This window comes from Coregonus clupeaformis, chromosome 6 (assembly GCF_020615455.1).
Source record: "Coregonus clupeaformis isolate EN_2021a chromosome 6, ASM2061545v1, whole genome shotgun sequence".
NCBI lineage: Eukaryota > Metazoa > Chordata > Actinopteri > Salmoniformes > Salmonidae > Coregonus > Coregonus clupeaformis.
The window spans coordinates 20,827,537-20,854,488 of record NC_059197.1 but is presented as its reverse complement, the minus strand read 5'-3'; the positions used below and the strand labels follow the sequence as shown (position 1 = coordinate 20,854,488).

Below are 26,952 nucleotides of genomic sequence, written 5' to 3'. Positions count from 1 at the left end.
CCCCCTGCTTAAGCCAGTACATGTCCAGGCCCGTCTGAAGTTTGCTAGAGTGCATTTGGATGATCCAGAAGAGCATTGGGAGAATGTCATATGGTCAGATGAAACCAAAATAGAACTTTTTTGGTAAAAACTCAACTCGTCGTGTTTGGAGGACAAAGAATGCTGAGTTGCATCCAAAGAACAACATACCTACTGTGAAGCATGGGGGTGGAAACATCATGCTTTGGGGCTGTTTTTTCTGCAAAGGGACCAGGACGACTGATCCGTGTAAAGGAAAGAATGAATGGGGCCATTTATCGTGAGATTTTGAGTGAAAACCTCCTTCCATCAGCAAGGGCATTGAAGATGAAACGTGGCTGGGTCTTTCAGCATGACAATGATCCCAAACACACCGCCCGGGCAACGAAGGAGTGGCTTCGTAAGAAGCATTTCAAGGTCCTGGAGTGGCCTAGCCAGTCTCCAGATCTCAACCCCATAGAAAATCTTTGGAGGGAGTTGAAAGTCCGTGTTGCCCAGCGACAGCCCCAAAACATCACTGCTCTAGAGGAGATCTGCATGGAGGAATGGGCCAAAATACCAGCAACAGTGTGTGAAAACCTTGTGAAGACTTACAGAAAACGTTTGACCTGTGTCATTGCCAACAAAGGGTATATAACAAAGTATTGACGAAACTTTTGTTATTGACCAAATACTTATTTTCCACCATAATTTGCAAATAAATTCATTAAAAATCCTATAATGTGATTTTCTGGATTTTTTTTTCTCATTTTGTCTTTCATAGTTGACGTGTACCTATGATGAAAATTACAGGCCTCTCTCATCTTTTTAAGTGGGAGAACTTGCACAATTGGTGGCTGACTAAATACTTTTTTGCCCCACTGTATCTATCTATCTATCTATCTATCTATCTATCTATCTATCTATCTATCTATCTATCTATCTATCTATCTATCTATCTATCTATCTATCTATCTATCTATCTATCTATCTATCTATCTATCTATCTATCTATCTATCTATCTATCTATCTATCTATCTATCATGTCTGTCTAGTGAGGGGACTAGTGGTTTCTCTTGCTGGGCTGGGGACTAGTGAGGGGTAGGTGAAGGGACTAATGGTTCCTCTTGCTGGGTTGGGGACAAAAAAATAAGAATATATATTATTGTCACATACACCAGATAGGTGCAGTGAAATGTGTTGTTTTACAGGGTCAGCCATAGTAGTACAGCACCCCTGGAGCAAATTAGGGTAAAGTGCCTTGCTCAAGGACACATCAACAGATTTTTCACCTTGTCGGCTGGGTATTTGAACCAGCAAGCTTTCAGTTACTGGCTCACTAGGCTACCTGAGTGTTTTATTTTTTATATTTAATTTTAAAAAATTGGGGGGTAGTGGTAGATCAGCTTTAATATTGCAGATAGATTGTAACTTCCGTCAATGTAATTGTCTGCATCACTTCCAATCCCCATATATATTTTTAGCAAATATATATATTATATATATATCATATATATATATATATATATATATATATATATATATATATATATATATACAGTGGGGAGAACAAGTATTTGATACACTGCCGATTTTGCAGGTTTTCCTACTTACAAAGCATGTAGAGGTCTGTAATGTTTATCATAGGTACACTTCAACTGTGAGAGACGGAATCTAAAACAAAAATCCAGAAAATCACATTGTATGATTTTTAAGTAATACATTTGCAATTTATTGCATGACATAAGTATTTGATACATCAGAAAAGCAGAACTTAATATTTGGTACAGAAACCTTTGTTTGCAATTACAGAGATCATACGTTTCCTGTAGGTCTTGACCAGGTCTGCACACACTGCAGCAGGGATTTTGGCCCACTCCTCCATACAGACCTTCTACAGATCCTTCAGGTTTCGGGGCTGTCGCTGGGCAATACGGACTTTCAGCTCCCTCCAAAGATTTTCTATTGGGTTCAGGTCTGGAGACTGGCTAGGCCACTCCAGGACCTTGAGATGCTTCTTACGGAGCCACTCCTTAGTTGCCCTGGCTGTGTGTTTCGGGTCGTTGTCATGCTGGAAGACCTAGCCACGACCCATCTTCAATGCTCTTACTGAGGGAAGGAGGTTGTTGGCCAAGATCTCGGGATACATGGCCCCATCCATCCTCCCCTCAATACGGTGCAGTCGTCCTGTCCCCTTTGCAGAAAAGCATCCCCAAAGAATGATGTTTCCACCTCCATGCTTCACGGTTGGGATGGTGTTCTTGGGGTTGTACTCATCCTTCTTCTTCCTCCAAACACGGCGAGTGGAGTTTAGACCAAAAAGCTATATTTTTGTCTCATCAGACCACATGACCTTCTCCCATTCCTCCTCTGGATCATCCAGATGGTCATTGGCAAACTTCAGACGGGCCTGGACATGCGCTGGCTTGAGCAGAGGGACCTTGCGTGCACTGCAGGATTTTAATCCATGACGGCGTGGTGTGTTACTAATGGTTTTCTTTGAGACTGTGGTCCCAGCTCTCTTCAGGTCATTGACCAGGTCCTGCCGTGTAGTTCTGGGCTGATCCCTCACCTTCCTCATGATCATTGATGCCCCACGAGGTGAGATCTTGCATGGGGCCCCAGACCGAGGGTGATTGACCGTCATCTTGAACTTCTTCCATTTTCTAATAATTGCACCAACAGTTGTTGCCTTCTCACCAAGCTGCTTGCCTATTGTCCTGTAGCCCATCCCAGCCTTGTGCAGGTCTACAATTGTATCCCTGATGTCCTTACACAGCTCTCTGGTCTTGGCCATTGTGGAGAGGTTGGAGTCTGTTTGATTGAATGTGTGGACAGGTGTCTTTTATACAGGTAACAAGTTCAAACAGGTGCAGTTAATACAGGTAATGAGTGGAGAACAGGAGGGCTTCTTAAAGAAAAACTAACAGGTCTGTGAGAGCCGGAATTCTTACTGGTTGGTAGGTGATCAAATACTTATGTCTTGCAATAAAATGCAAATTAATTACTTAAAAATCATACAAATGTGATTTTCTGGATTTTTGTTTTAGATTCCGTCTCTCACAGTTGAAGTGTACCTATGATACAAATTACAGACCTCTACATTCTTTGTAAGTAGGAAAACCTGCAAAATCGGCAGTGTATCAAATACTTGTTCTCCCCATTGTATATATATAATACATACATACATACATACATACATACATACATACATACATACATACATACACATACAAATACATACATATACACATACATCCATATAAATACATATACATACATATACAGTGGGGAAAAAAAGTATTTAGTCAGCCACCAATTGTGCAAGTTCTCCCACTTAAAAAGATGAGAGAGGCCTGTAATTTTCATCATAGGTACACGTCAACTATGACAGACAAAATGAGAAAAAAAATTCCAGAAAATCACATTGTAGGATTTTTAATGAATTTATTGGCATATGATGGTGGAAAATAAGTATTTGGTCAATAACAAAAGTTTCTCAATACTTTGTTATATACCCTTTGTTGGCAATGACACAAGTCAAACGTTTTCTGTAAGTCTTCACAAGGTTTTCACACACTGTTGCTGGTATTTTGGCCCATTCCTCCATGCAGATCTCCTCTAGAGCAGTGATGTTTTGGGGCTGTCGCTGGGCAACACAGACTTTCAACTCCCTCCAAAGATTTTCTATGGGGTTGAGATCTGGAGACTGGCTAGGCCACTCCAGGACCGTGAAATGCTTCTTACGAAGCAACTCCTTCGTTGCCCGGGCGGTGTGTTTGGGATCATTGTCATGCTGAAAGACCCAGCCACGTTTCATCTTCAATGCCCTTGCTGATGGAAGGAGGTTTTCACTCAAAATCTCACGATACATGGCCCCATTCATTCTTTCCTTTACACGGATCAGTCGTCCTGGTCCCTTTGCAGAAAAACAGCCCCAAAGCATGATGTTTCCAACCCCATGCTTCACAGTAGGTATGGTGTTCTTTGGATGCAACTCAGCATTCTTTGTCCTCCAAACATGACGAGTTGAGTTTTTACCAAAAAGTTATATTTTGGTTTCATCTGACCATATGACATTCTCCCAATCCTCTTCTGGATCATCCAAATGCACTTCAGACGGGCCTGGACATGTACTGGCTTAAGCAGGGGGACACGTCTCGCACTGCAGGATTTGAGTCCCTGGCGGCGTAGTGTGTTACTGATGGTTGGCTTTGTTACTTTGGTCCCAGCTCTCTGCAGGTCATTCACTAGGTCCCCCGTGTGGTTCTGGGATTTTTGCTCACCGTTCTTGTGATCATTTTGACCCCATGGGGGTGAGATCTTGCGTGGAGCCCCAGATCGAGGGAGATTATCAGTGGTCTTGTATGTCTTCTATTTCCTAATAATTGCTCCCACAGTTGATTTCTTCAAACCAAGCTGCTTACCTATTGCAGATTCAGTCTTCCCAGCCTGGTGCAGGTCTACAATTTTGTTTTTGGTGTCCTTTGACAGCTCTTTGGTCTTGGCCATTGTGAAGTTTGGAGTGTGACTGTTTGAGGTTGTGGACAGGTGTATTTTATACTGATAACAAGTTCAAACAGGTGCCATTAATACAGGTAACGAGTGGAGGACAGAGGAGCCTCTTAAAGAAGAAGTTACAGGTCTGTGAGAGCCAGAAATCTTGCTTGTTTGTAGGTGACCAAATACTTATTTTCCACCATAATTTGCAAATAAATTCATTAAAAATCCTACAATGGGATTTTCTGGATTTTTTTTCCTCAATTTGTCTGTCATAGTTGACGTGTACCTATGATGAAAATTACAGGCCTCTCTCATCTTTTTAAGTGGGAGAACTTGCACAATTGGTGGCTGACTAAATACTTTTTTTCCCCACTGTATATACATATCCTTTTTTTAAAATATATTTTCCTTTATTACTTTCCAACCCCACCACCCCTCCCCTAGTTGGAGTAAACTAGTGAACAACAACGCTTAGGCCTCTACTTCCAGCTTATACATACTATATACAGTGGGCTCCAAAATTACTGGCACCCCTGACTGGCAATGCACAAACAATACTTTAAAAATATAAACAATATAATTATAGAGATAAACTCAAAATAACAACATGTGAGAAATACTGTACTATATTAATGTTCCAATGGAACCCACCAAAATCATTTATTGATTTAATTAAAATTCAATGTCCTCCAAATCAGGGTTTCACAATTAATGGCACCCTTAAAGATTATTGTAAATAACATCTACCAAAATTAAACCAGGAATTAAATTCCCATTATTTAAGTTTATCTAAGTCTTAAGTAACTATATTGAGCCATTACATCACTTCCTGTTTCACTAGGGTATAGACATGAGGTAGTACGCATGCAATATCCCTTTGTCATCCAACACCATGAAGAAAACAAAAGAACTGGCAGTTCAAAAGAGACAGATGGTCGTAGACCTTCATAAATCTGGTAATGGCTACAAGAAGATCCACAAACATTTGATTGAATATACCACTGAGCACTGTCAGGGAAATTATTTTAAAAAATACAAAGATATGGAACAGTTGAAAACCTCACGGGTAGAGGACACAAATGCATTTTGCCCCCCAGGATAGGGAGGAGGATGGTGAGAGAAGCAACAAAATCCCCAAGAATCACTGTGAAAGAATTGCAAGCCTTGGTGGCGTCTTGGGGTCACCAGGTTTCAAAAAGCACCATCAGACGCCACCTCCACAACCACAGGCTCTTTGGAAGGGTTGCCAGAAGAAAGCCCTTTCTGACCCCAAGACACAGACGCAAGCGCTTGGAGTTTGCCAAACGTCATTTAAATTATGACTGGAAGAAGGTGCTCTCGTCAGATGAGACCAAAATTGAATGTTTTGGTCAGATACAGCATCGGCATGTTTGGCGTCGAAACAGAGATGCATACAAGGAGAGGCACCTCATACCCACGGTGAAATATGGTGGTGGGTCAGTGATGTTTTGGGGCTGTTTTAATTCCAGAGGTCCAGGGGCACTGGTTAAGATTGATGGCATTATGAATTCCACCAAGTATCAGGCAATTTGGCTGACAATCTGGTTGCCTCTGCCAGAAGGCTGGTACTTGGCCGTAGGTGGACTTTCCAACAAGACAATGACCCAAAACATACCTCAAGATCCACACAGAAATGGTTCTGTGACAACAAAATCAATGTTCTGCCATGGCCATCTCAGTCGCCGGACCTCAATCCAATCAAAAATCTGTGGGCTGAGTTGAGGAGGGCAGTTGATAAGCGCAAACCCAACAATGTGAAGGATCTTGAAAGGATCTGCATAGAGGAATGGTCCAAAATCCCTCCAAATGTGTTCCTTAACCTTGTCAAACATTACAGGAAAAGACTCCATGCTGTTATCCTTGCCAGAGGTGATTGCACTAAGTACTAAATGAGGAGTGCCAATAATTATGAAACCTTGATTTTGGTGACATTTATTTTGTATTAAATAATTGTATGATTTTGGTTGGTTCCATTGAAACATTAATAAAGTACAGTATTTCTCACATGTTGGTATTTCGAGTTTCTCTATAATTATATTGTTTATATTTTTTAAGTATTGTTTGTGCATTGCCAGTCAGGGGAGCCAGTAATTTTGGAGCCCACTGTACATTCTATGGACACAGTCAATTTTACAATAGTTATATTTTGTTTGTTTTTACTCCTGAACTTCCTCAGGCTACCTGAGTGTTAACCTTTTGTTCCCATTTTCAAACAGTCATCACTCACAAGCTATGTTTCCATCAACTTGTCCAATTATTTTTGGTCGACATTTAGAAAGTTTGCATAGAAAATAGATGTGACAACTGCCTGCTACGGTGCATTTCCATTTAACTATCTTTTGTCCAAAAATCAGCCAGACGTAATGACGTCACACGTACAATTATTTTTTACTTTTTCACAAAAACCTACAAGTGGGAGCTTTATAGTTACGTGATGACATCACGTGCCCCGCGTACCTTAAGAATTATTCGGCAATCATCATTTTTTTGAAAAACACTGTTTCCATCATTTCTCGCAATAAAGAAAGTTTGGCAAAAGAAAAATCCACCCCTGTCAATCTTTAGAACATTTCTTATTTTGCGACATTGCTTTTGTCTAATAAACCTGAGTCAATGGAAACCTGTACTGACTGTATAGGTGGTGCTAATACCCCCTCCCTCTCCTCCACTCCTCCCCTCGTCATCCCTCTCTCCTATCAGGAAGTATAATATTCGTGTGGAGGACATCATGATCAGGGATGTGACGTACATCACCCTCAATTGCTGCTACAGAGACCTGCATGATGTACTGCTGGCTGGACACCTCAAGACCCTGGCCCTGCTCGAGTCCAGTGGTGAGACACACAGACACCCACAAACACACACTCATACCTTACAGATGTAGACACGTACACACACACACATTACAGACACTACAGAACATTTTCAGTCAAATAAATGCTCCCCCACACATACATTCAAGTTATGATAATATTCTTATAAAGTCTGTCATAATTGTGCAGCGATGCCAAAGCAATTAGCTGGGCCATTTAACCAAGATATAATAAACAAATTCCACACACAAAGGCAATTATTTAAAACAAACAAACATACCCCCTCATACACACTGTACTGTACCCTATTTTACACACACACACACTCAGACTCCTGGCTGTTCTCGGTTACATAACTCACCATGGTGTTGTGATGTGTTAGGAGTCCCCTGCAGTCTGCACATTAACTACTGTTCTAAAAGACCTCTCTCTCTCTCCATCCCATCCTCCCAATTTGTCCTCCCCCTCTTCGCTCACTCTAATCTCCTGGCACCTCTCTTTCCATTTCTCCTCTCTTCCATTCTTCATCTCCTCTGCCCATCATCACTGTCCTCTCTTCACCCCTCACTCCCTTCTTACTTGCTCTCTCGTCTTATATTTCTCTCCATCCATTTCTCCTTTGCTTCCCCTCACGTTCCTCTCTTTCTCTCCCCCTCCCCCTCTACCCCCTCTACCCCCTCTACCCCCCCTTCCTCCCTCCCTCCCTCCCTCCCTTGTTCATCCCTCAGAGTCGATGATCCTGCTGGGTTCTATTGAGCGTGCCCAGCTCCAGGCCCTCCTGTCCCTACAGCTGGGCCGACCACGGAGGCTGAAGTACATGAGAGACCGGGCTACTGCTGAGAAGAAGCGCCTGTCGATGGTCTCCCACCCAAGCAGCGAGGACGGCTCCACCATGGTCAACCAGGAGGTCCGCTTCCAGGTCAGTAAGGTCAAAGTACAAATACATCAGTATAAGCTGTGGTGCTTACCCACACAGTCTTGAAGACTGGATCAGTGAAGGAGGATAGGAAAACCTAGGCACTCTTCATAGTGAAAGGGGAAATAAAACTATATGAAATTATTCTAGTCTCATGGTTGATATATCTGTGAGAGAAAGAGTTTTGACAAGCCTTTCAGTAAGAGAACGAGAGACAGAGAGAAATAAAGAAACATACAGAGAGAGAGACAGACAGAGAAAAAGAGACAGATATAGAGATCGAGAGAAAGAGAGACTGACAGAGAAAGAGAAACAGACAGAAAGAGAAACTGACAGAGAAAGAGAAACCCTGTCTCAGGCGCCGCTCCAGAATCTCTCATAACTGTTCAGTTGGGTTGGGATCTGGTGACTGAGACGCGCGCACACACACACACACACCCTTTAAACCCCCTATGCTCCTTTGAGACCTCTCTATCAAAGTCACTGAGATCTCTTCTTCTAGTCATTGTAGCCAAAATAATGGGCAATTGGGAATTTGTATATATGACCATAAGCGTGATGGGATGTTAACTGCTTAATTAACTCAGGAACCACACCTGGTGGAAGCACCTGCTTTCAATATACTTTGCATCCCATCATGCTTATGGTCATATATAAAAATTCCCAATTGCCCATTATTTTGGCTACAATGACTAGAAGAAGAGATCTCAGTGACTTTGATAGAGAGGTCTCAAAGGAGCATAGGGGGTTTAAAGGGTGTGTGTGTGTGTGTGTGTGTGTGTGTGTGTGTGTGTGTGTGTGTGTGTGTGTGTGTGTGTGTGTGTGTGTGTGTGTGTGTGTGTGTGTGTGTGTGTGTGTGTGTGTGTGTGTGTGTGTGTGTGTGTGTGTGTGTGTGTGTGTGTGTGTGTGTGTGTGTGTGTGTGTGTGTGTGTGTGTGTGTGTGTGTGTGTGTGTGTGTGTGCGCGCGCGTCTCAGTCACCAGGTAGCTTAGTGGTTAAGAGCGTTGTGCCAGTAACCGAAAGGTCGCTGGTTCTAATCCCCGAGCCGACTAGGTGAAAAATCTGTCCATGTGCCCTTGAGCAAGGCACTTAACCCTAATTGCTCCTGTAAGTCGCTCTGGATAAGAGCGTCTGCTAAATTACCTATTTATTTATTTATCTCAAGCCAATTGTGTTTCCTTTATTTTGGCAATTACATGTAGGTACAGCATGAACTGTACTATTGATTATATGTATTCAGAGTGTATTCATAGGTTGCACCTCCGTCAATCGGTCGCGTTATGCCATTGTTATGAACGTTCTCAAGCCGCCCTCTGCCGGCGGCGGCGGCATAGTGGTGCCCTAAAGTGGTGAAAAACCCAGTCATTCTGGATACTATTTTGTCAACATTACACTATAGTGCCTAAAAATCCGATGACATTGCTAAAGTAGTGAAATATTTAGTAAGAAACAACTTTGTCAGCATTATCATGTCGTCAAATTTACTTTAGACAGATGGCAATGTTGTCATTAGCTTGAAAAGTTAGTCAAAAATAGCTAGCAATGCTAACGTTAGCTAGCTACAATCCAGTGGCATCTCCTCAATCTTAGCAAGCTAGCTAACGTTATACTGCGTCTAAAGTTAATCTGGCGACATCAAAATGTTTCCCTACTAATTATTTGCCTCCTGTTGAATGTCATATTATTTCCATGCCACTGTAATGCACTTTTGATGAAATCTTAATCAGCGCTCATTGACGATGCATTGAATAGAATGCTCAGTCGGGCGTCAGTCCAAAAAAACGTTCAAAACAATATAGTGACGAAACATGCAACCCATGAATAGTAACGTGTGTGTGTGTGTGTGTGTGTGTGTAGATCTCCACAGAGGAGTCTTCCTTCAGTCCCACCCCTACCCCATCCATGAAACCACTGAAGCCGGCCCTGAAGAGACCCTCTCTGGTGGACCGCCCTACTGAGATACCCATGCCCACAAGTAAGAACAAACACACACAGAGGAACTTGTATTACCAACATCAATGGTCTCTATCTCTCCTTCCATGTCTCTCAAATTATTTTATTTTATTTATTTTTTATTCCAAAAGGGCTCCTAAAATTCAAAATAAAATAGCTAAAGGATCCATGGTATTACCAGCAAAACCATATGTCAGCTTAGAACCCCCCCCCCCCCAACGGCTTAGACTTTTAAGAATTATTAAGTAACAACTAAGTACTTTTTGATTGACTTCGAGCTACTTCAATAGTCTCTCTCTCTCTCTCTCTGTCTCTCTCTCAGGTCCACAGGACCACTCTGGCAGAACCTTAAAGAACCTCTTCTGTGTCAAACCTGATATAGAAGGCTTGGAGGTGAGACACCTGTCTGAAAACACACACACACACACACACACACTCCTCACTCCTCCTACCTCCTATACAAACTCTCCCACTTCTCTTCTATAAGTTCACGATCGCTCTCCTACACATAATCACTTCCTGTCCACTCTCTCTGACTGACACCTCCAACTCAAGCCTCCACACCTCCACTTGGGTTTGGCATGACTCTATTTTTTGAGAGTTGGGGGAGCTTCAGAGTTAGGGGGTCCATAGTCCCGGCGTGGCGGAGGTGTTGTGTTAATGTTGTTCTTGTCTTTGGCCGCTGGAAGAACAACAATGTCAACATCAACATAGAGGGCAATGCATCGAGCTCTGCGACTCCGGAGTTTAGGAGGCCACCCAAGCGCGTCAGGATATCCGTTGTGGTAAGAATGCTGGGAATGCCCCAGGAAACTGCCCAGCAACTGGTCAGCCATCCAGTTAACCAATCGCCATCCGCTGCAGGGCTAATCCATGCCTAGCCGAGCTGAGCCATGCCGATCTGTGCCATCGAGACAAATGTGTTGAACGCCCTCCTCACTGTCTGTGAACCCTTACTGACCTCTGACACATAGTCTTCCTCTTCTGATTGGCTGTTAGGTAGTTTTCACTCTGACCTCATCGTCAGAATGCAAACTGATTGGTCAAGAGGTCAGTAGGGGTCGTGGAGAACTCGACCGCCTCTCTAGCTATGACACCTTAAACCCCAAAAGACTACAAACCATGTCTATGTGGTACAAACGTGGTCTTTCCGTGGTCAGGGTGGTGTGGTTAAGTTGCGGGCAACTTAAGGGATGTGGCGGTTCAACCAAAGCATGCTGCTACGCCGTCCATCATCAGCCATTTCATTAGAGGCGTCCAATCAGTGATCTTCTGCTGGTTCGTGGGTGGGGCCTGGAGCGCTACAGTCCGCCCCTCCACATAACCAAACTCCTCCCCTTTTCATCTTCTATAGTTGTTCATACAACTTGCCATGAAGACATATGTCATACTGAAGATGGAGGGAAGGGTGGGGGTTGGGATGGGAGCGGTAGGACAACAGAAATCAGAAGTACGTCCTGCTGGTAAGACGGGCAGTTGTAGTCCTCCTGTTCAATGACAAAGCAATTACAATTACAACCACCAAGGAAACCATGATGCATGAGAGGAGGCATTATTTGAAATATCTGGAAAATGACACCATAAACCATGATACGCTGTCCAATTACCAACGATGCTACGCTCAAACAGCCATGAATGTCCATCAATGAAACAACTGCCCAATTCTGAACTAAGAGTGATGATTACAACATATACAAAATGATAACATTTTGTATGTACCCCCCCTGACAAATTATAAAATGGTAATTGTTTTATTCATCAATAGTCAAGAGAACAGCAATCTGGAAATGAAATATTTCAAGGTTTTATGTCATTAAACATTGACTTTCTCAAATCCATAGATTACATGTATGACGCATCCATATATCATAAAAGCATCCGTTCATCATATACACTACCATTCAAAAGTTTGGGGTCACTTAGAAATGTCCTTGTTTTCCATGAAAACATACATGAAATTAGTTTGAATAGGAAATATAGCAAAATGCATAGGAAATGTAGTCATTGATAAGGTCAGAAATAATGATTTGTAATTGAAATAATAATTGTGTCCTTCAAACTTTACTTTCGTCAAAGAATCCTCCATTTGCAGCAATTACAGCCTTGCAGACCTTTGGCATTCTAGTTGTCAATTTGTTGAGGTAATCTGAAGAGATTTCACCCCTTGCTTCCTGAAGCACCTCCCACAAGTTGGATTGGCTTGATGGGCACTTCTTACGTACCATACGGTCAAGCTGCTCCCACAACAGCTCAATAGGGTTGAGATCCGGTAACTGTGCTGGCCACTCCATTATAGACAGAATACCAGCTGACTGCTTCTTCCCTAAATAGTTATTGTATAGTTTGGAGCTGTGCTTTGGGTCATTGTCCTGTTGTAGGAGGAAATTGGCTCCAATCAAGCGCCGTCCACAGGGTATGGCATGGCGTTGCAAAATGGAGTGATAGCCTTCCTTCTTCAAGATCCCTTTTACCCTGTACAAATCTCCCACTTTACCACCACCAAAGCACCCCCAGACCATCACATTGCCTCCACCATGCTTGACAGATGGCATCAAGCACTCCTCCAGCATCTTTTCATTTGGTATGCGTCTCACAAATGTTCTTCTTTGTGATCCGAACACCTCAAACTTCGATTCGTCTGTCCATATCACTTTTTTCCAATCTTCCTCTGTTCAGTGTCTGTGTTATTTTGCCCATCTTAATATTTTATTTTTATTGGCCAGTCTGAGGTATGGCTTTTTCTTTGCAACTCTGCCTAGGTCAGCATCCCGGAGTCGCCTCTTCACTGTTGACGTTGAGACTGGTGTTTTGCGGGTACTATATAATGAAGCTGCCAGTTGAGGACCTGTGAGGCATCTGTTTCTCAAACTAGACACTCTAATGTATTTGTCCTCTTGCTCAGTTGTGCACCGGGGCCTCCCACTCCTCTTTCTATTCTGGTTAGAGCCAGTTTGCGCTGTTCTGTGAAGGGAGTAGTACACAACGTTGTACGAGATCTTCAGTTTCTTGGCAATTTCTCGCATGGAATAGCCTTCATTTCTCAGAACAAGAATAGACTGACGAGTTTCAGAAGAAAGTTATTTGTTTCTGGCCATTTTGAGCCTGTAATCGAACCCACAATTGCTGATGCTCCAGATACTCAACTGGTCTCAAGAAGGCCAGTTTTATTGCTTCTTTAATCAGCACAACAGTTTTCAGCTGTGCTAACATAATTGCAAAAAAATTGTTTTCTAATGATCAATTAGCCTTTTAAAATGATCAACTTGGATTAGCAAACACAACGTGCCATTGGAACACAGGACTGATGGTTGCTGATAATGGGCCTCGATATGCCTATGTAGATATTCCATTAAAAATCAGCCGTTTCCAGCTACAATAGCCATTTACAACATTAACAATGTCTACACTGTATTTCTGATCAATTTGATGTTATTTTAAATGGACAAAAAAATTGCCTTTATTTCGAAAACAAGGACATTTCTAAGTGACCCCAAACTTTTGAACGGTAGTATGTGTAGATTATAGAAATACAATCTTGAACCATTGATCGCTTGTCTGTAGTGTTTGTTTGCGGGCGTGCATACAAGTCTTTTTGTTTGCAGTGTAAGTGTGTTGATCTGTTTCCTGTCCCTCTCCTCTCAGGATGACTTCGATGTGGATGATGACATGACCATCAGAGAGGTGAGACCCTACTACACACTTTCTCTCCCTCTTTCTCCCTTTTCTCTCAGGATGTATCAGTGCTGTCTATGTCTATGCAACAGTGTATTGCTATGAAGAGCCTTATCAAAGCTGGAATCTCTATGGGTATCTATTATCTCTGCACCAGGGACCACAGCCAGACACTGTGTAGCCACATAAAAGAGGAAACCACCAAGGTTTAAAGTGGAGTTTGGATAGGGATTGAGATTAGGGTTGATGTTTGGATAGGGATTTAAATTAGCGTTGGGGTTTGCAAAGTGATTTGGTTGATATTAGGAATGATTGGATTTTAGATTAAAGCTGAAATTCTTGGTTGTAGGTCAATTTAAATAGTCTGAGATTTTTCCACTATCTATAATTATCTATAATTTCACATTTCCGTTTCAACTGCTACCATGCTTATTATGCATATCACTCTCATATTTGCTAAGCTATTAGCATTTAGATTTGAGGAAGCCAATATAGGTAACAATCACTGGAGTTTAATGTCTATTCCAAAAGGAATGATTTGTGACCGACTGGCTCAAATCGGTCTTATGTAGCAACATTTGAAATTTAGTTTTTTACATTGGATAAAAGTACAGACTCAGAGCTACAACATGGTATAACATACACTGCATTTTTGAGGAACAATGGGAAAGTAATTATGCTTTGAAAGTTGATAAACTTGTAAACTCACTTTTGAGAAAAAAGCCTTTGAATGTTTTGGTACCTACTAGAGAGCTCTCCTTTGTCTACATCCATTCAACATTGTTCACACCCTCTTAAGCCAGCCCCACAAATGTCTTTAAGGATTCACATGAGGTAATGTGCTAGATAGTGAGTAGTGTAGTAAAGATGAAGACTGAAAGTGGTCAAAGTAGTGGCCTACAATAAGGAAAACTTCCAGGTAAACAGAAAGTGTCCAGATAAAAATATTTTATAAATATTAGATGACGCTTACCCAGACACACTTGTCTAAATTGATGGGTCATATGAAAGAAATGCTATAACCCCCAGCCACATCTTGCTAAGTGGATGGGTCTCTACAGAAGGTGTAAACGGTACAGCCAAATAGTTAGCAATATCAGAAATAGATAGTGTCAATATAATTAAAATAATATACAGTATATACAAGAACAATATCAATAACGATATCTGTGATAGATGAGGTAGGTATATCCATACAATCAGGGGTAAAGTGGCTGAGCAGCAGGATAAAAAATAATAATAGTAGCAAGGTATGGCGTGTGTGTTAGGAGAGAGTCATTTGAATAGAGGCACTGCAGATAGTGCTGATGACTGGTCCGTCCGAACCACGCATGAACAAGGGAATCTATATTCGGGTGGCGTCCTGGTAATACTATTGCATTATCCTCTGGGTAGTTGTTGATGAAGTTAACCACTCGCTGCAAGTCCTCATGCTTCAGGTGTAACCTGTGCTTGCTTGGGCCAGCTCTCTTTTTGATGGGAGGCATTAGACAATTCTCCTTGTATGACTAGTGGAGGAGAGACAGGCATGTTCTATTGATGCTGAAAGACACATTTCAGATGCAAATATTTTAGCATTATTGTACAATAGATAGTCGTAATCACCGTCAGACACACCTGGCTACCTTGATGAGTGGTCAGCTAGCTATCTAACAGTAAGCTTTAACTTGGGGTCTTTTGTTTAGACATGTACAGTGGGGAAAAAAAGTATTTAGTCAGCCACCAATTGTGCAAGTTCTCCCACTTAAAAAGATGAGAGAGGCCTGTAATTTTCATCATAGGTACACGTCAACTATGACAGACAAAATGAGAATTTTTTTTCCAGAAAATCACATTGTAGGATTTTTTATGAATTTATTTGCAAATTATGGAGGAAAATAAGTATTTGGTCAATAACAAAAGTTTCTCAATACTTTGTTATATACCCTTTGTTGGCAATGACACAGGTCAAACGTTTTCTGTAAGTCTTCACAAGGTTTTCACACACTGTTGCTGGTATTTTGGCCCATTCCTCCATGCAGATCTCCTCTAGAACAGTGATGTTTTGGGGCTTTCAACTCCCTCCAAAGATTTTCTATGGGGTTGAGATCTGGAGACTGGCTAGGCCACTCCAGGACCTTGAAATGCTTCTTACGAAGCCACTCCTTCGTTGCCCAGGCGGTGTGTTTGGGATCATTGTCATGCTGAAAGACCCAGCCAAGTTTCATCTTCAATGCCCTTGCTGATGGAAGGAGGTTTTTCACTCAAAATCTCACGATACATGGCCCCATTCATTCTTTCCTTTACACGGATCAGTCGTCCTGGTCCCTTTGCTTAAAAACAGCCCCAAAGCATGATGTTTCCACCCCATGCTTCACAGTAGGTATGGTGTTCTTTGGATGCAACTCAGCATTATTTGTCCTCCAAACACGAAGAGTTGAGTTTTTACCAAAAAAGTTCTATTTTGGTTTCATCTGACCATATGACATTCTCCCAATCCTCTTCTGGATCATCCAAATGCACTCTAGCAAACTTCAGACGGGCCTGGACATGTACTGGCTTAAGCAGGGGGACACGTCTGGCACTGCAGGATTTGAGTCCTCTGGCGGCGTAGTGTGTTACTGATGGTAGGCTTTGTTACTTTGGTCCCAGCTCTCTGCAGGTCATTCACTAGGTCCCCCCGTGTGGTTCTGGGATTTTTGCTCACTGTTCTTGTGATCATTTTGACCCCACGGGGGTGAGATCTTGCGTGGAGCCCCAGATTGAGGGGAGATTATCAGTGGTCTTGTATGTCTTCCATTTCCTAATAATTGCTCCCACAGTTGATTTCTTCAAACCAAGCTGCTTACCTATTGCAGATTCAGTCTTCCCAGCCTGGTGCAGGTATACAATTTTGTTTCTGGTGTCCTTTGACAGCTCTTTGGTCTTGGCCATAGTGGAGTTTGGAGTATGACTATTTGAGGTTGTGGACAGGTGTCTTTTATACTGATAACAAGTTCAAACAGGTGCCATTAATACAGGTAACGAGTGGAGGACAGAGGAGCCTCTTAAATAATAAGTTACAGGTCTGTGAGAGCCAGAAATCTTGCTTGTTTGTAGGTGACCAAATAGTTATTTTCCACCATAATTTGCAAATAAATTCATAAAAAATCCTACAATGTGATTTTCTGGATTTTTTTTTCTCAATTTGTCTGTCATAGTTGACGTGTACCTATGATGAAAATTACAGGCCTCTCTCATCTTTTTAAGTGGGAGAACTTGCACAATTGGTGGCTGACTAAATACTTTTTTTCCCCACTGTAGCTAGCTAGCTAAACAATTAACCATAATCCCAATCCATGGAGTACTAGCAATACAAACCGATTGTCATAGCTAGCTAAAGTTAACCAAATAGGTTCAATGTTAGCTAGCTAACATTAGGCTATAACTAGCAATGTGAAATGGTATAGTATCTGAAACTGTAGCTAGACTCTTATCCGTATACATGGATGAACGCTTCACGGCAGATTGCAACCCCTTTCATTAAATAAGACGTCCTGTGTCGTTTCCATTTTGTCAAGTCACTCTGGTTCACACTGACCGTGTGCAATGCCATAAGATTCATCAGATCATCAGCCTTCTGTGTTCTCTTTTCCACTCCCTCTGCATTTGCAATCAAACGCCAGAATTCTATTCATCTCCTTATCATACCCTGCTTCTACCAGACATTCCACTGATTTAAAAACTCAGTCAACTTCTTCTGTGACAACAACACTGTTGGTCGCCGTTTCTTCCCCATCACTGTCATCAGAAGACTCTACAATGTCTTCTTCAATGAAAATGTTTTTACCTAAATCAGGGATTTCCTCATCGTCTGATTCATTTTCAGAGTCAGAGAGAGTCAGCATGGCACGATCGTCCCCCAGAAAGTAGTCCATCACAACTTTGTCGATAGCGCCTGATAAATTCAGGGCAGCAATGTTATTGAGCGCAATAGCAACATATTTGCAGTTCTCCATGGCTAATATTATATATTTCGAAAAAACTGCAGTACAAAGGAGTATCTAAGCATAATGAGCAGCTCATTTTATAGACACAAAATGCTACACTGCAGACCAATCTGAAACTCATCTCTCGGCATGTCCAGCCCACTCATTATCTCAGCCAATCATGGCTAGCGGGAAGGTTCCTGTCTATTTCTGTGGCTAAACGACTAGGCTCTTAATTCAACAACTTTATTCGTATTTACAGATGGCATACAAGTTTGTTATTAAGGCACATGAAAGTTCAAATGTTCCAGAAGGCATTTCTGCCAAAAAACACATTTTGATCAAAATAAATAAATAAAAAACATTCAAATGGCTCTCCTGTGAAGTCGTGACTTCTACGCCTAGTTTCCTGAAACGGGTAACATTTTGTCTTCTGAAATAAAAGCGCAAATTGACTTTTATCAACCCGTGATGTTGCACAACAATTGAAGTCAATAAGTCATTTTTTTTGTCAAAGTATGATATATTTGGGCTTGAAGTGACAAATCCAAAAAGCGCACTTCGTGCAAATCCTTGTGAATGCAGTGTCTTTTCCTATGATATGATGTACAAATTATTTTCAGCCTACGTTTCATTTCAGCGCTGGGTTTTATTTCAATGTTACCACCCACCAGCATGACATTGTTTATTAATCAGAAACAGCTGCAAAGTTATTCCTCTTTGTGACTGAGATGAGCAAAACAGCCTTGTGTCCACTTGGCCACCTGAGCCATGGAGCAAATTAAAATAGAGGGTGTGAACTTGTGTTTTTGCACCTCCCCCTTTTTTTTATTCAGAAAATTATCATAATTAATTGGATAATGTCAATTTTAATGACCTTTTAAGGAATTGAAGATAAAAGCCATAACCGTTCTTTCTCACCATGGATGTAAATATTCTATACGTCTAGTAGGGCTGTGACGTTCATGGAATTTTGGATGACGATAACTGGCCAGCCAAATGACTGCGGTCACCGTAATAACCGTTCGAATAGCATTTTTAAAAATGTGTATTATTATTTTCATTTTTTTACACACATTTTCTCCTTTCCTCCGCTCCTGACTGCATGTGCTGCCTTAGAAATAGAATGAAGAGAACAGGTGTCCCCATTCAAAAAAATACATTCCAGTGCATGAGCCACATCAGTTAACATAATTTGAATTAACATTTTACATATATTACCATGCAAATTATTGCATCACAATACCAGGTAGCCATTGCGAGTGCACCCATGACTTTACCTGTCAACTTGCCAGAGTTACAGGTTCCAAGCCTGTTCTATTAATCTATTTATATATGTGCTGCTGCTGAATTGTTGTCATTCAGTCAGCTGTTTGTTCTAAAAAATATATTAGTTGTATTTATTTATTTATTACAGTTATGACGGTTCCTTTATGTCCATGACAGTCTTCATCCATAACTAAACGGTAATTGTGCCAGCCCTACATCTGGGGGTTTGAGTACTTCCATAATGTTTCTCTCCACTCTCCTCTTCATCCTCCTTTTCCTTGGGTTTACAGATTGCAGAGTGGGAGGAGAACCAGCTTGACGAGCACGTGAATTTCGACAACTGCATGATCGACCCCGCCCCCATCCAACTGGTGGAGCACACCTCACTACATAAGGTCTGTCTGTCTGTCTGTCTATCTCTGTTATACTGCTCAGTACCCCCTTTTCACTAAATAGCTCCAGGATTGTTTTGTAAAATTAGTATTGTAGATGGATAGTCCAGTTTTAATGCTATTATTGCCACTGCAGTGCAAGCACACACATGTTTGTGTGTGACTTATGGACACTGGTGTTTGTTCTCTTGCGTCTAATGGATAAATCCCATTGCATTAAATATTTAAATAACAATAAGGTTGTTGTACAATAAGGTTGTACTCCTGAGTGGCGCAGTGGTCTAAGGCACTGCATCGCAGTGCTAACTGTGCCACTAGAGATCCTGGTTCGAATCCAGGCTCTGTCGCAGCCGGCCGCGACCGGGAGACTCATGGGCGGCGCACAAGTCGTCCAGGGTAGGGGAGGGAATGGCTGGCAGGGATGTAGCTCAGTTGATAGAGCATGGCGTTTGCAACGCCAGGGTTGTGGGTTCGATTCTCACGGGGGGCCAGTATAAAAAAAAAAAAAAAAAAGATGTATTCACTAACTGTAAGTCGCTCTGGATAAGAGCGTCTGCTAAATGACGTAAATGTTGTATTCCCTGTGATTTGGGTTTAGGCTCAAGCTGCTGTCTGTGTGGTTCACTTGAGGTTCTAGCAGCTTACAGTATCAGTAGGGTGTTGTACCTTTCACAATAATCTAGCTCAGTGGTGCTCAAACACCTGATTACACTAATCAAGGTGATTACTTTTGATTACTTCATTAGTTGAATGAGGAAGGAGCCTGCACCCCATGTAGCCTGTCAGTGACCACTGAGCTGACTGTTCTAATGCACTAACTGCTGTAGTTTAATAGCTGCTTTCAGATGTTTACTGTTTTGTGGTTCAAATGGGCCTCCATATGAATGTCAAAAGGGAATCCATGGTTCTAAGTGTTATAGATGTTGGTTCTAAGTCTTCTAAATATGGGTTCTAAGTGTATTGTTCTCTTGTCCCTAGACCCACACCATCTTCTCTCTGCTGGGGTTGGACCATGCCTATGTCACCAGCATTGGACGACTCATCGGAGTGGTGTCCCTCAAAGAGGTGAGTGACACAGATCACCTGGGGTTGACCACATCAACATGACACTGTCCCATCATCATCATCATCATCAATTACAGCATCACAACAGCCACCATTGTCATAGCTATCTCCATTATCATCGTCTTTCTCACTGTCACCATCATCAGCATAACTGTCATCACCATCACTCACACACACACACACCGTCAGCATTAATAAGCTCCATTCCTTCGGTGCCTTGTTATGTGACAGACAGCGAGACAAATGACTGGTTAATGTTCCTTGCAGTCTCTCTCTCTCTCTCTCTCTCTCTCTCTCTGTCTCTCTCTTCACAATCAAATCAGGCGGAGGCAGTCTGTCTTTGTCAGTTGGCTGTAACCTGGGGATTGTTGCTAAGCACAGTGTTGTTCCACTGGCTGACATTTTGGCCTCAACTTGCCTCTCCTCTTGTCTCCTCTCTTCGCCTCTCCTCTCCTCTTGTCTCTGTCACACAGCACTGCTGCATTCAGCTCTCCTTATGCATTCTAGTAACTGGGTACACGGGAGGGTGTGTATGTGTGCGTCTGTGTGTGTAAGTGAGAAACATGTGTCTGCCTAGAAACAGTTGTTTCCCAGACGTCTGTCATGGTTGGGGAAGGAGAGGGGTGGAATGTCTGATCAGGGTTATTGTTGGGGCCAATAAATGTTGAGTTCCAAAACCATAACATTTGGTCATCATCTTTACTTTATTACCATGGTAGCATAGCCACACTCCCTATATTATTACCTAGAAACACCATAGCAACCGCCCTGTAATATTGCCATGGTTAAACCTCACCATTCCGCTTTGGTCTACACTTGCCTAAGACTGTGACTGTCAATGGTTTATATATACCCTAGATGACTGACAGGGGGCGCTGTTTTGAAGCCACCATGCCTCCATCTTGGCACTCCCCCACCGTTGTAAAAAATATATTTGGGAAGCTATAGAAATGCCTTTATTAATGTATACTTTTTTTGGGCCATGTTTATTCTATTACAGAAACCTTAATGCATACTTTTACATTATATTATGTGAGCTAACTAAATCACCACTTTATTTTAAGAATGTGAAATGTCAGAATAATTACATTTACATTTTAGTCATTTAGCAGACGCTCTTATCCAGAGCGACTTACATGAGCAATTAGGGTTAAGTGCCTTGCTTAAGGGCACATCGACAGATTTTTCACCTAGTCGGCTCGGGGATTAGAACCAGCGACCTTTCGGTTACTGGCACAACGCTCTTACCCACTAAGCTACCTGCCACCCTATAATATTAGAGAGAATGATTTATTTCAGCTTTTATTTCTTTCATCACATTCCCAGTGGGTCAGAAGTTTACATACACTCAATTAATATTTGGTAGCATTGCCTTTAAATTGTTTAACTTGGGTAAAACGTTTCGGGTAGCCTGCCACAAGCTTCCCACAATAAGTTGGGTGAATTTTGGCCCATTCCTCCTGACAGAGCTGGTGTAACTGAGTCAGGTTTGTATGCCTCCTTGCTCACACACGCTTTTTCGGTCTGCCCACAAATGTTCTATAGGATTGAGGTCAGGGCTTTGTGATGGCCACTCCAATACCTTGACTTTGTTGTCCTTAAGCCATTTTGCCACAACTTTGGATGTATGCTTGGGGTCATTGTCCATTTGGAAGACCCATTTGCGACCAAGCTTTAACTTCCTGACTGATGTCTTGAGTTGCTTCAATATATCCACATAATTTCCCTTCCTCATGATGCCATCTATTTTGTGAAGTGCACCAGTCCCTCCTGCAGCAAAGCACCCCCACAGCATGATGCTGCCACCCCGTGCCTCACAGTTGGGATGGTGTTCCTTGGCTTGCATGTGGATTTCTTCTCTAGGACAGGAAATTACGTTTAAATAGTGGCGGCAACTTCCTGGGGGGGTCCTTTTAAAGAATTGAAGATAAAAGCCATAACCGTTCTTTCTCACCATGGATGTAAAGTCTATTTAAATATTCTATACGTCTAGTAGGGCTGTGACGATCATGGAATTTTGGATGACGATAACTGGCCAGCCAAATGACTGCGGTCACCGTAATAACCGTTCGAATAGCATTTTTAAAAATGTGTATTATTATTTTCATTTTTTTACACACATTTTCTCCTTTCCTCCGCTCCTGACTGCATGTGCTGCCTTAGAAATAGAATGAAGAGAACAGGTGTCCCCATTCAAGTCAATGACAGCATAATGGGTAATCATTGCTAGCGTGGGAGCAAAGCAGGAAGTAAAATATTTGCTAAAATATGTGCTGTGATTTGTTGATTCAGTATGTATGAAAATGTATGCGCTCACTATCATAAGTCGCTAAATGACTAAAATGTAATTGTAATTCAACTCCACTGACATTACAAAAAAATACATTCCAGTGCATGAGCCACATCAGTTAACATAATTTGAATTAACATTTTACATATATTACCATGCAAATTATTGCATCACAATACCAGGTAGCCATTGCGAGTGCACCCATGACTTTACCTGTCAACTTGCCAGAGTTACAGGTTCCAAGCCTGTTCTATTAATCTATTTATATATGTGCTGCTGCTGAATTGTTGTCATTCAGTCAGCTGTTTGTTCTAAAAAATATATTAGTTGTATTTATTTATTTATTACAGTTATGACGGTTCCTTTATGTCCATGACAGTCTTCATCCATAACTAAACGGTAATTGTGCCAGCCCTACATCTGGGGGTTTGAGTACTTCCATAATGTTTCTCTCCACTCTCCTCTTCATCCTCCTTTTCCTTGGTTTACAGATTGCAGAGTGGGAGGATAAACACCATAGCAACCGCCCTGTAATATTGCCATGGTTAAACCTCACCATTCCGCTTTGGTCTACACTTGCCTAAGACTGTGACTGTCAATGGTTTATATATACCCTAGATGACTGACAGGGTGCGTTGTTTTGAAGCCACCATGCCTCCATCTTGGCACTCCCCCACCGTTGTAAAAAATATATTTGGGAAGCTATAGAAATGCCTTTATTAATGTATACTTTTTTGGGGCCATGTTTATTCTATTACAGACACCTTAATGCATACTTTTACATTATATTATGTGAGCTAAACATACAAATTAAAAAATATATAAAAACATTTTCCTTAAAATAAAATTGTTTTAAGTACTGCCCCCACTAGGGTTGCAAAGGGAGGGTATATTACTGGAAACTTTAGAAGTTTACCAGTAAACTACCAGAATTTTGGTATCTTTCAAGGAATTTATGTGATCTAGTGTCTGTAACAGGTGTCTGTAATAATCTCTGGACCTTTGTGTGGCCTTATCACATTTAAATATATTATAATACAAAATTGAATGACAAAGCTGTAAAACATTATCCTAAATACAAACCTTCAACTTAGTGAATACCATTGGTGTTCAATATGAGGGTTTAAGCATGAAATATCCTTTATATATTTTTTAACACACTTTATTTATTTTACTATTTCAATATGTACAGTGTATTTGTTGTCAATGTTTTGGCGTGAAACTTGTGGTAGTTGTGAACACAGAAGAGTTGCAGAGTGAATTGAAAATAATGCCATTGTTGAGTCGATGCTTTTTACATTAATTAGGCTATTTTCTCTTGAACCATATGGTCTATCTACTAGAAACTCATGGAAAATATGGACACATATATAATATATGAATACTATATATGAATTAAAAAAATTAAGTTATTCAAGTATAAATTACCAAAGTTACGATAGATTCCCATAGGTTTTCTGTTAATTACCAAAATTCCTGAAGATTCCAGTAACTTTGGTAAATTACCGGTAGTTTTCCAACCCTAGTCCCCACTACAACAAAAAATACTTAAATACAGGAAGTCGGAAGTTTACATACACCTTAGCCAAATACATTTAAACTCTGTTTTTCACAATTCCTGACATTTAATCCTAGTACAAATTCCCTGTCTTAGGTCAGTTAGGATCACCACTTTATTTTAAGAATGTGAAATGTCAGAATAATAGTAGAGAGAATGATTTATTTCAGCTTTTATTTCTTTCATCACATTCCCAGTGGGTCAGAAGTTTACATACACTCAATTAATATTTGGTAGCATTGCCTTTAAATTGTTTAACTTGGGTAAAACGTTTTGGGTAGCCTTCCACAAGCTTCCCACAATAAGTTGGGTGAATTTTGGGCCATTCCTCCTGACAGAGCTGGTGTAACTGAGTCAGGTTTGTATGCCTCCTTACTCACACACGCTTTTTCAGTTCTGCCCACACATTTTCTATAGGATTGAGGTCAGGGCTTTGTGATGGCCACTCCAATACCTTGACTTTGTTGTCCTTAAGCCATTTTGCCACAACTTTGGATGTATGCTTGGGGTCATTGTCCATTTGGAAGACCCATTTGCGACCAAGCTTTAACTTCCTGACTGATGTCTTGAGTTGCTTCAATATATCCACATAATTTTCCTTCCTCATGATGCCATCTAGTTTGTGAAGTGCACCAGTCCCTCCTGCAGCAAAGCACCCCCACAGCATGATGCTGCCACCCCCGTGCCTCATGGTTGGGATGGTGTTCCTTGGCTTGCAAGTACCCCCTTTTCCTCCAAACATAACAATGGTCATTATGGCCAAACAGTTCTATTTTTGTTTCATCAGACCAGAGGACATTTCTCCAAAAAGTACGATCTTTGTCCCCATGTGCAGTTGCAAACCGTAGTCTGGCTTTTTTATGGCGGTTTTGGAGCAGTGGCTTCTTCCTTGCCGAGCGGCCTTTCAGGTTATGTCGATATAGGACTCGTTTTACTGTGGATATAGGTACTTTTGTACCTGTTTCCTCCAGCATCTTCACAAGGTCCTTTGCTGTTGTTCTGGGATTGATTTGCACTTTTCACACCAAAGTACGTTCATCTCTAGGAGACAGAACACGTCTCCTTCCTGAGCGGTATGACGGCTGCATGGTCCCATGGTGTTTATACTTGCATACTATTGTTTGTACAGATGAATGTGGTACATTCAGGCGTTTGGAAATTGCTCCCAAGTATGAACCAGACTTGTGGAGGTCTACCATTTTTTTTCTGAGGTCTTGGCTGATTTCTTTTGATTTTCCCATGATGTCAAGCAAATAGGCACTGAGTTTGAAGGTAGGCCTTGAAATATATCCACAGGTACACCTCCAATTGACTCAAATGATGTCAATTAGCCTATCAGAAGCTTCTAAAGCCATGACATCATTTTCTGGAATTTTCCAAGATGTTTAAAGGCACAGTCAACTTAGTGTATGTACACTTCTGACCCACTGGAATTGTGATACAGTGAAATAATCTGTCTGTAAACAATTGTTGGAAAAATTACTTGTGTCATGCACAAAGTAGATGTCCTAACCGACTTACCAAAACTATAGTTTGTTAGCAAGAAATTTGTGGAGTGGTTGAAAAACAAGTTTTAATGATTCCAACCTAAGTGTATGTAAACTTCCAACTTCAACTGTACATGTAATTTGGTCCTTTATTTGAAATACTGTAGAATTCAATTCATTCCTATGGAGGACTTCTTCTTCTGGGGAGTGACAATATGGCCGACAGGTGGCTTCAAAGCCTTTCATTGGTCAATACAAAGCATCAGCAATCCAGGGTTTACATACATCATTGTTCACTGTACAGATTGATCTGTCCTCTCTGATTCCGAGCCTAATTTATACTAAATCCCAAATTGACTGGGACTCAATAACTGTGACCCGTAGTCCCTAAATGTCAAAGTGTACAGGCTAGGGGTTGGGTTTGGATTGGGCAAGTCTCTTGACCGTTGTTCACTCACTATTTGTTTGTTATTATCTCTGTAGCTGCAGACGGCCGTCGAGGGCTCTGTGGCGGTGAGGGGGGTGAATGTGCGCCCCCCTCTGGCCAGTTTCCAGGACAGCGGCACCAGTGGCACCATTAGAAACAACGAGAACGAAGCCAGAGATCTCCACAAGCTGTGGAACCGCCGAAAGTCCATGTCCGTCCCCCGGGAGCACCGGGCCTCCGACTCTGACGAGAAGTCCAAGTGAGGTGGACGGGGATAGGTTGACGGGGATGGGGACAGGTGGACGGGGACGGGGACGGGAACGGGGATGGGGACAGGTGCATGGGGATGGGGACAGTTGTGTTGGTGAGGAGATTGGAGAAGTAGGAGGAGCGTAGACCCCTGCCACCTCAAAGCCGTAACCGATGCTGCAACCTCATGGCTTGGATCAATATTTAATTTTGGAATATAGAGTTCTCTCCTCTTCTTCCTCTCCTAATCTTCCTCTCCATCCCTCTCTCCTTTACCCCTCCTCCCGGTTGGCCTTTGGGCCCTACACTTACTCAACTCTTAAGGAGGAAGGATGAACTCACCCTGCTCTCACCCCAACCAGAACAGAAGAGATCAAGGTGTTAGGGAGGGGA

The 26,952-nt window shown here is 41.8% G+C and overlaps 1 protein-coding gene across 1 annotated transcript in view; it reads left to right on the top strand.

Moving 5' to 3' along the window:
• LOC121568335 (chloride channel protein 2-like) overlaps nucleotides 1–26,603 on the top strand; it is an 83,568-nt gene extending 56,965 nt beyond the window's left edge. Inside the window, exons 16-23 of the mRNA XM_041878889.2 lie at nucleotides 7,223–7,356; nucleotides 8,064–8,254; nucleotides 10,108–10,225; nucleotides 10,526–10,596; nucleotides 13,846–13,884; nucleotides 19,382–19,486; nucleotides 20,462–20,548; nucleotides 26,367–26,603. Of these exons, the coding sequence (XP_041734823.2) occupies nucleotides 7,223–7,356; nucleotides 8,064–8,254; nucleotides 10,108–10,225; nucleotides 10,526–10,596; nucleotides 13,846–13,884; nucleotides 19,382–19,486; nucleotides 20,462–20,548; nucleotides 26,367–26,573 (952 nt within the window). The 3' untranslated portion in view covers nucleotides 26,574–26,603. The remainder of the gene's footprint in view (nucleotides 1–7,222; nucleotides 7,357–8,063; nucleotides 8,255–10,107; nucleotides 10,226–10,525; nucleotides 10,597–13,845; nucleotides 13,885–19,381; nucleotides 19,487–20,461; nucleotides 20,549–26,366) is intronic.
• Nucleotides 26,604–26,952: the final 349 nt, after the last annotated feature.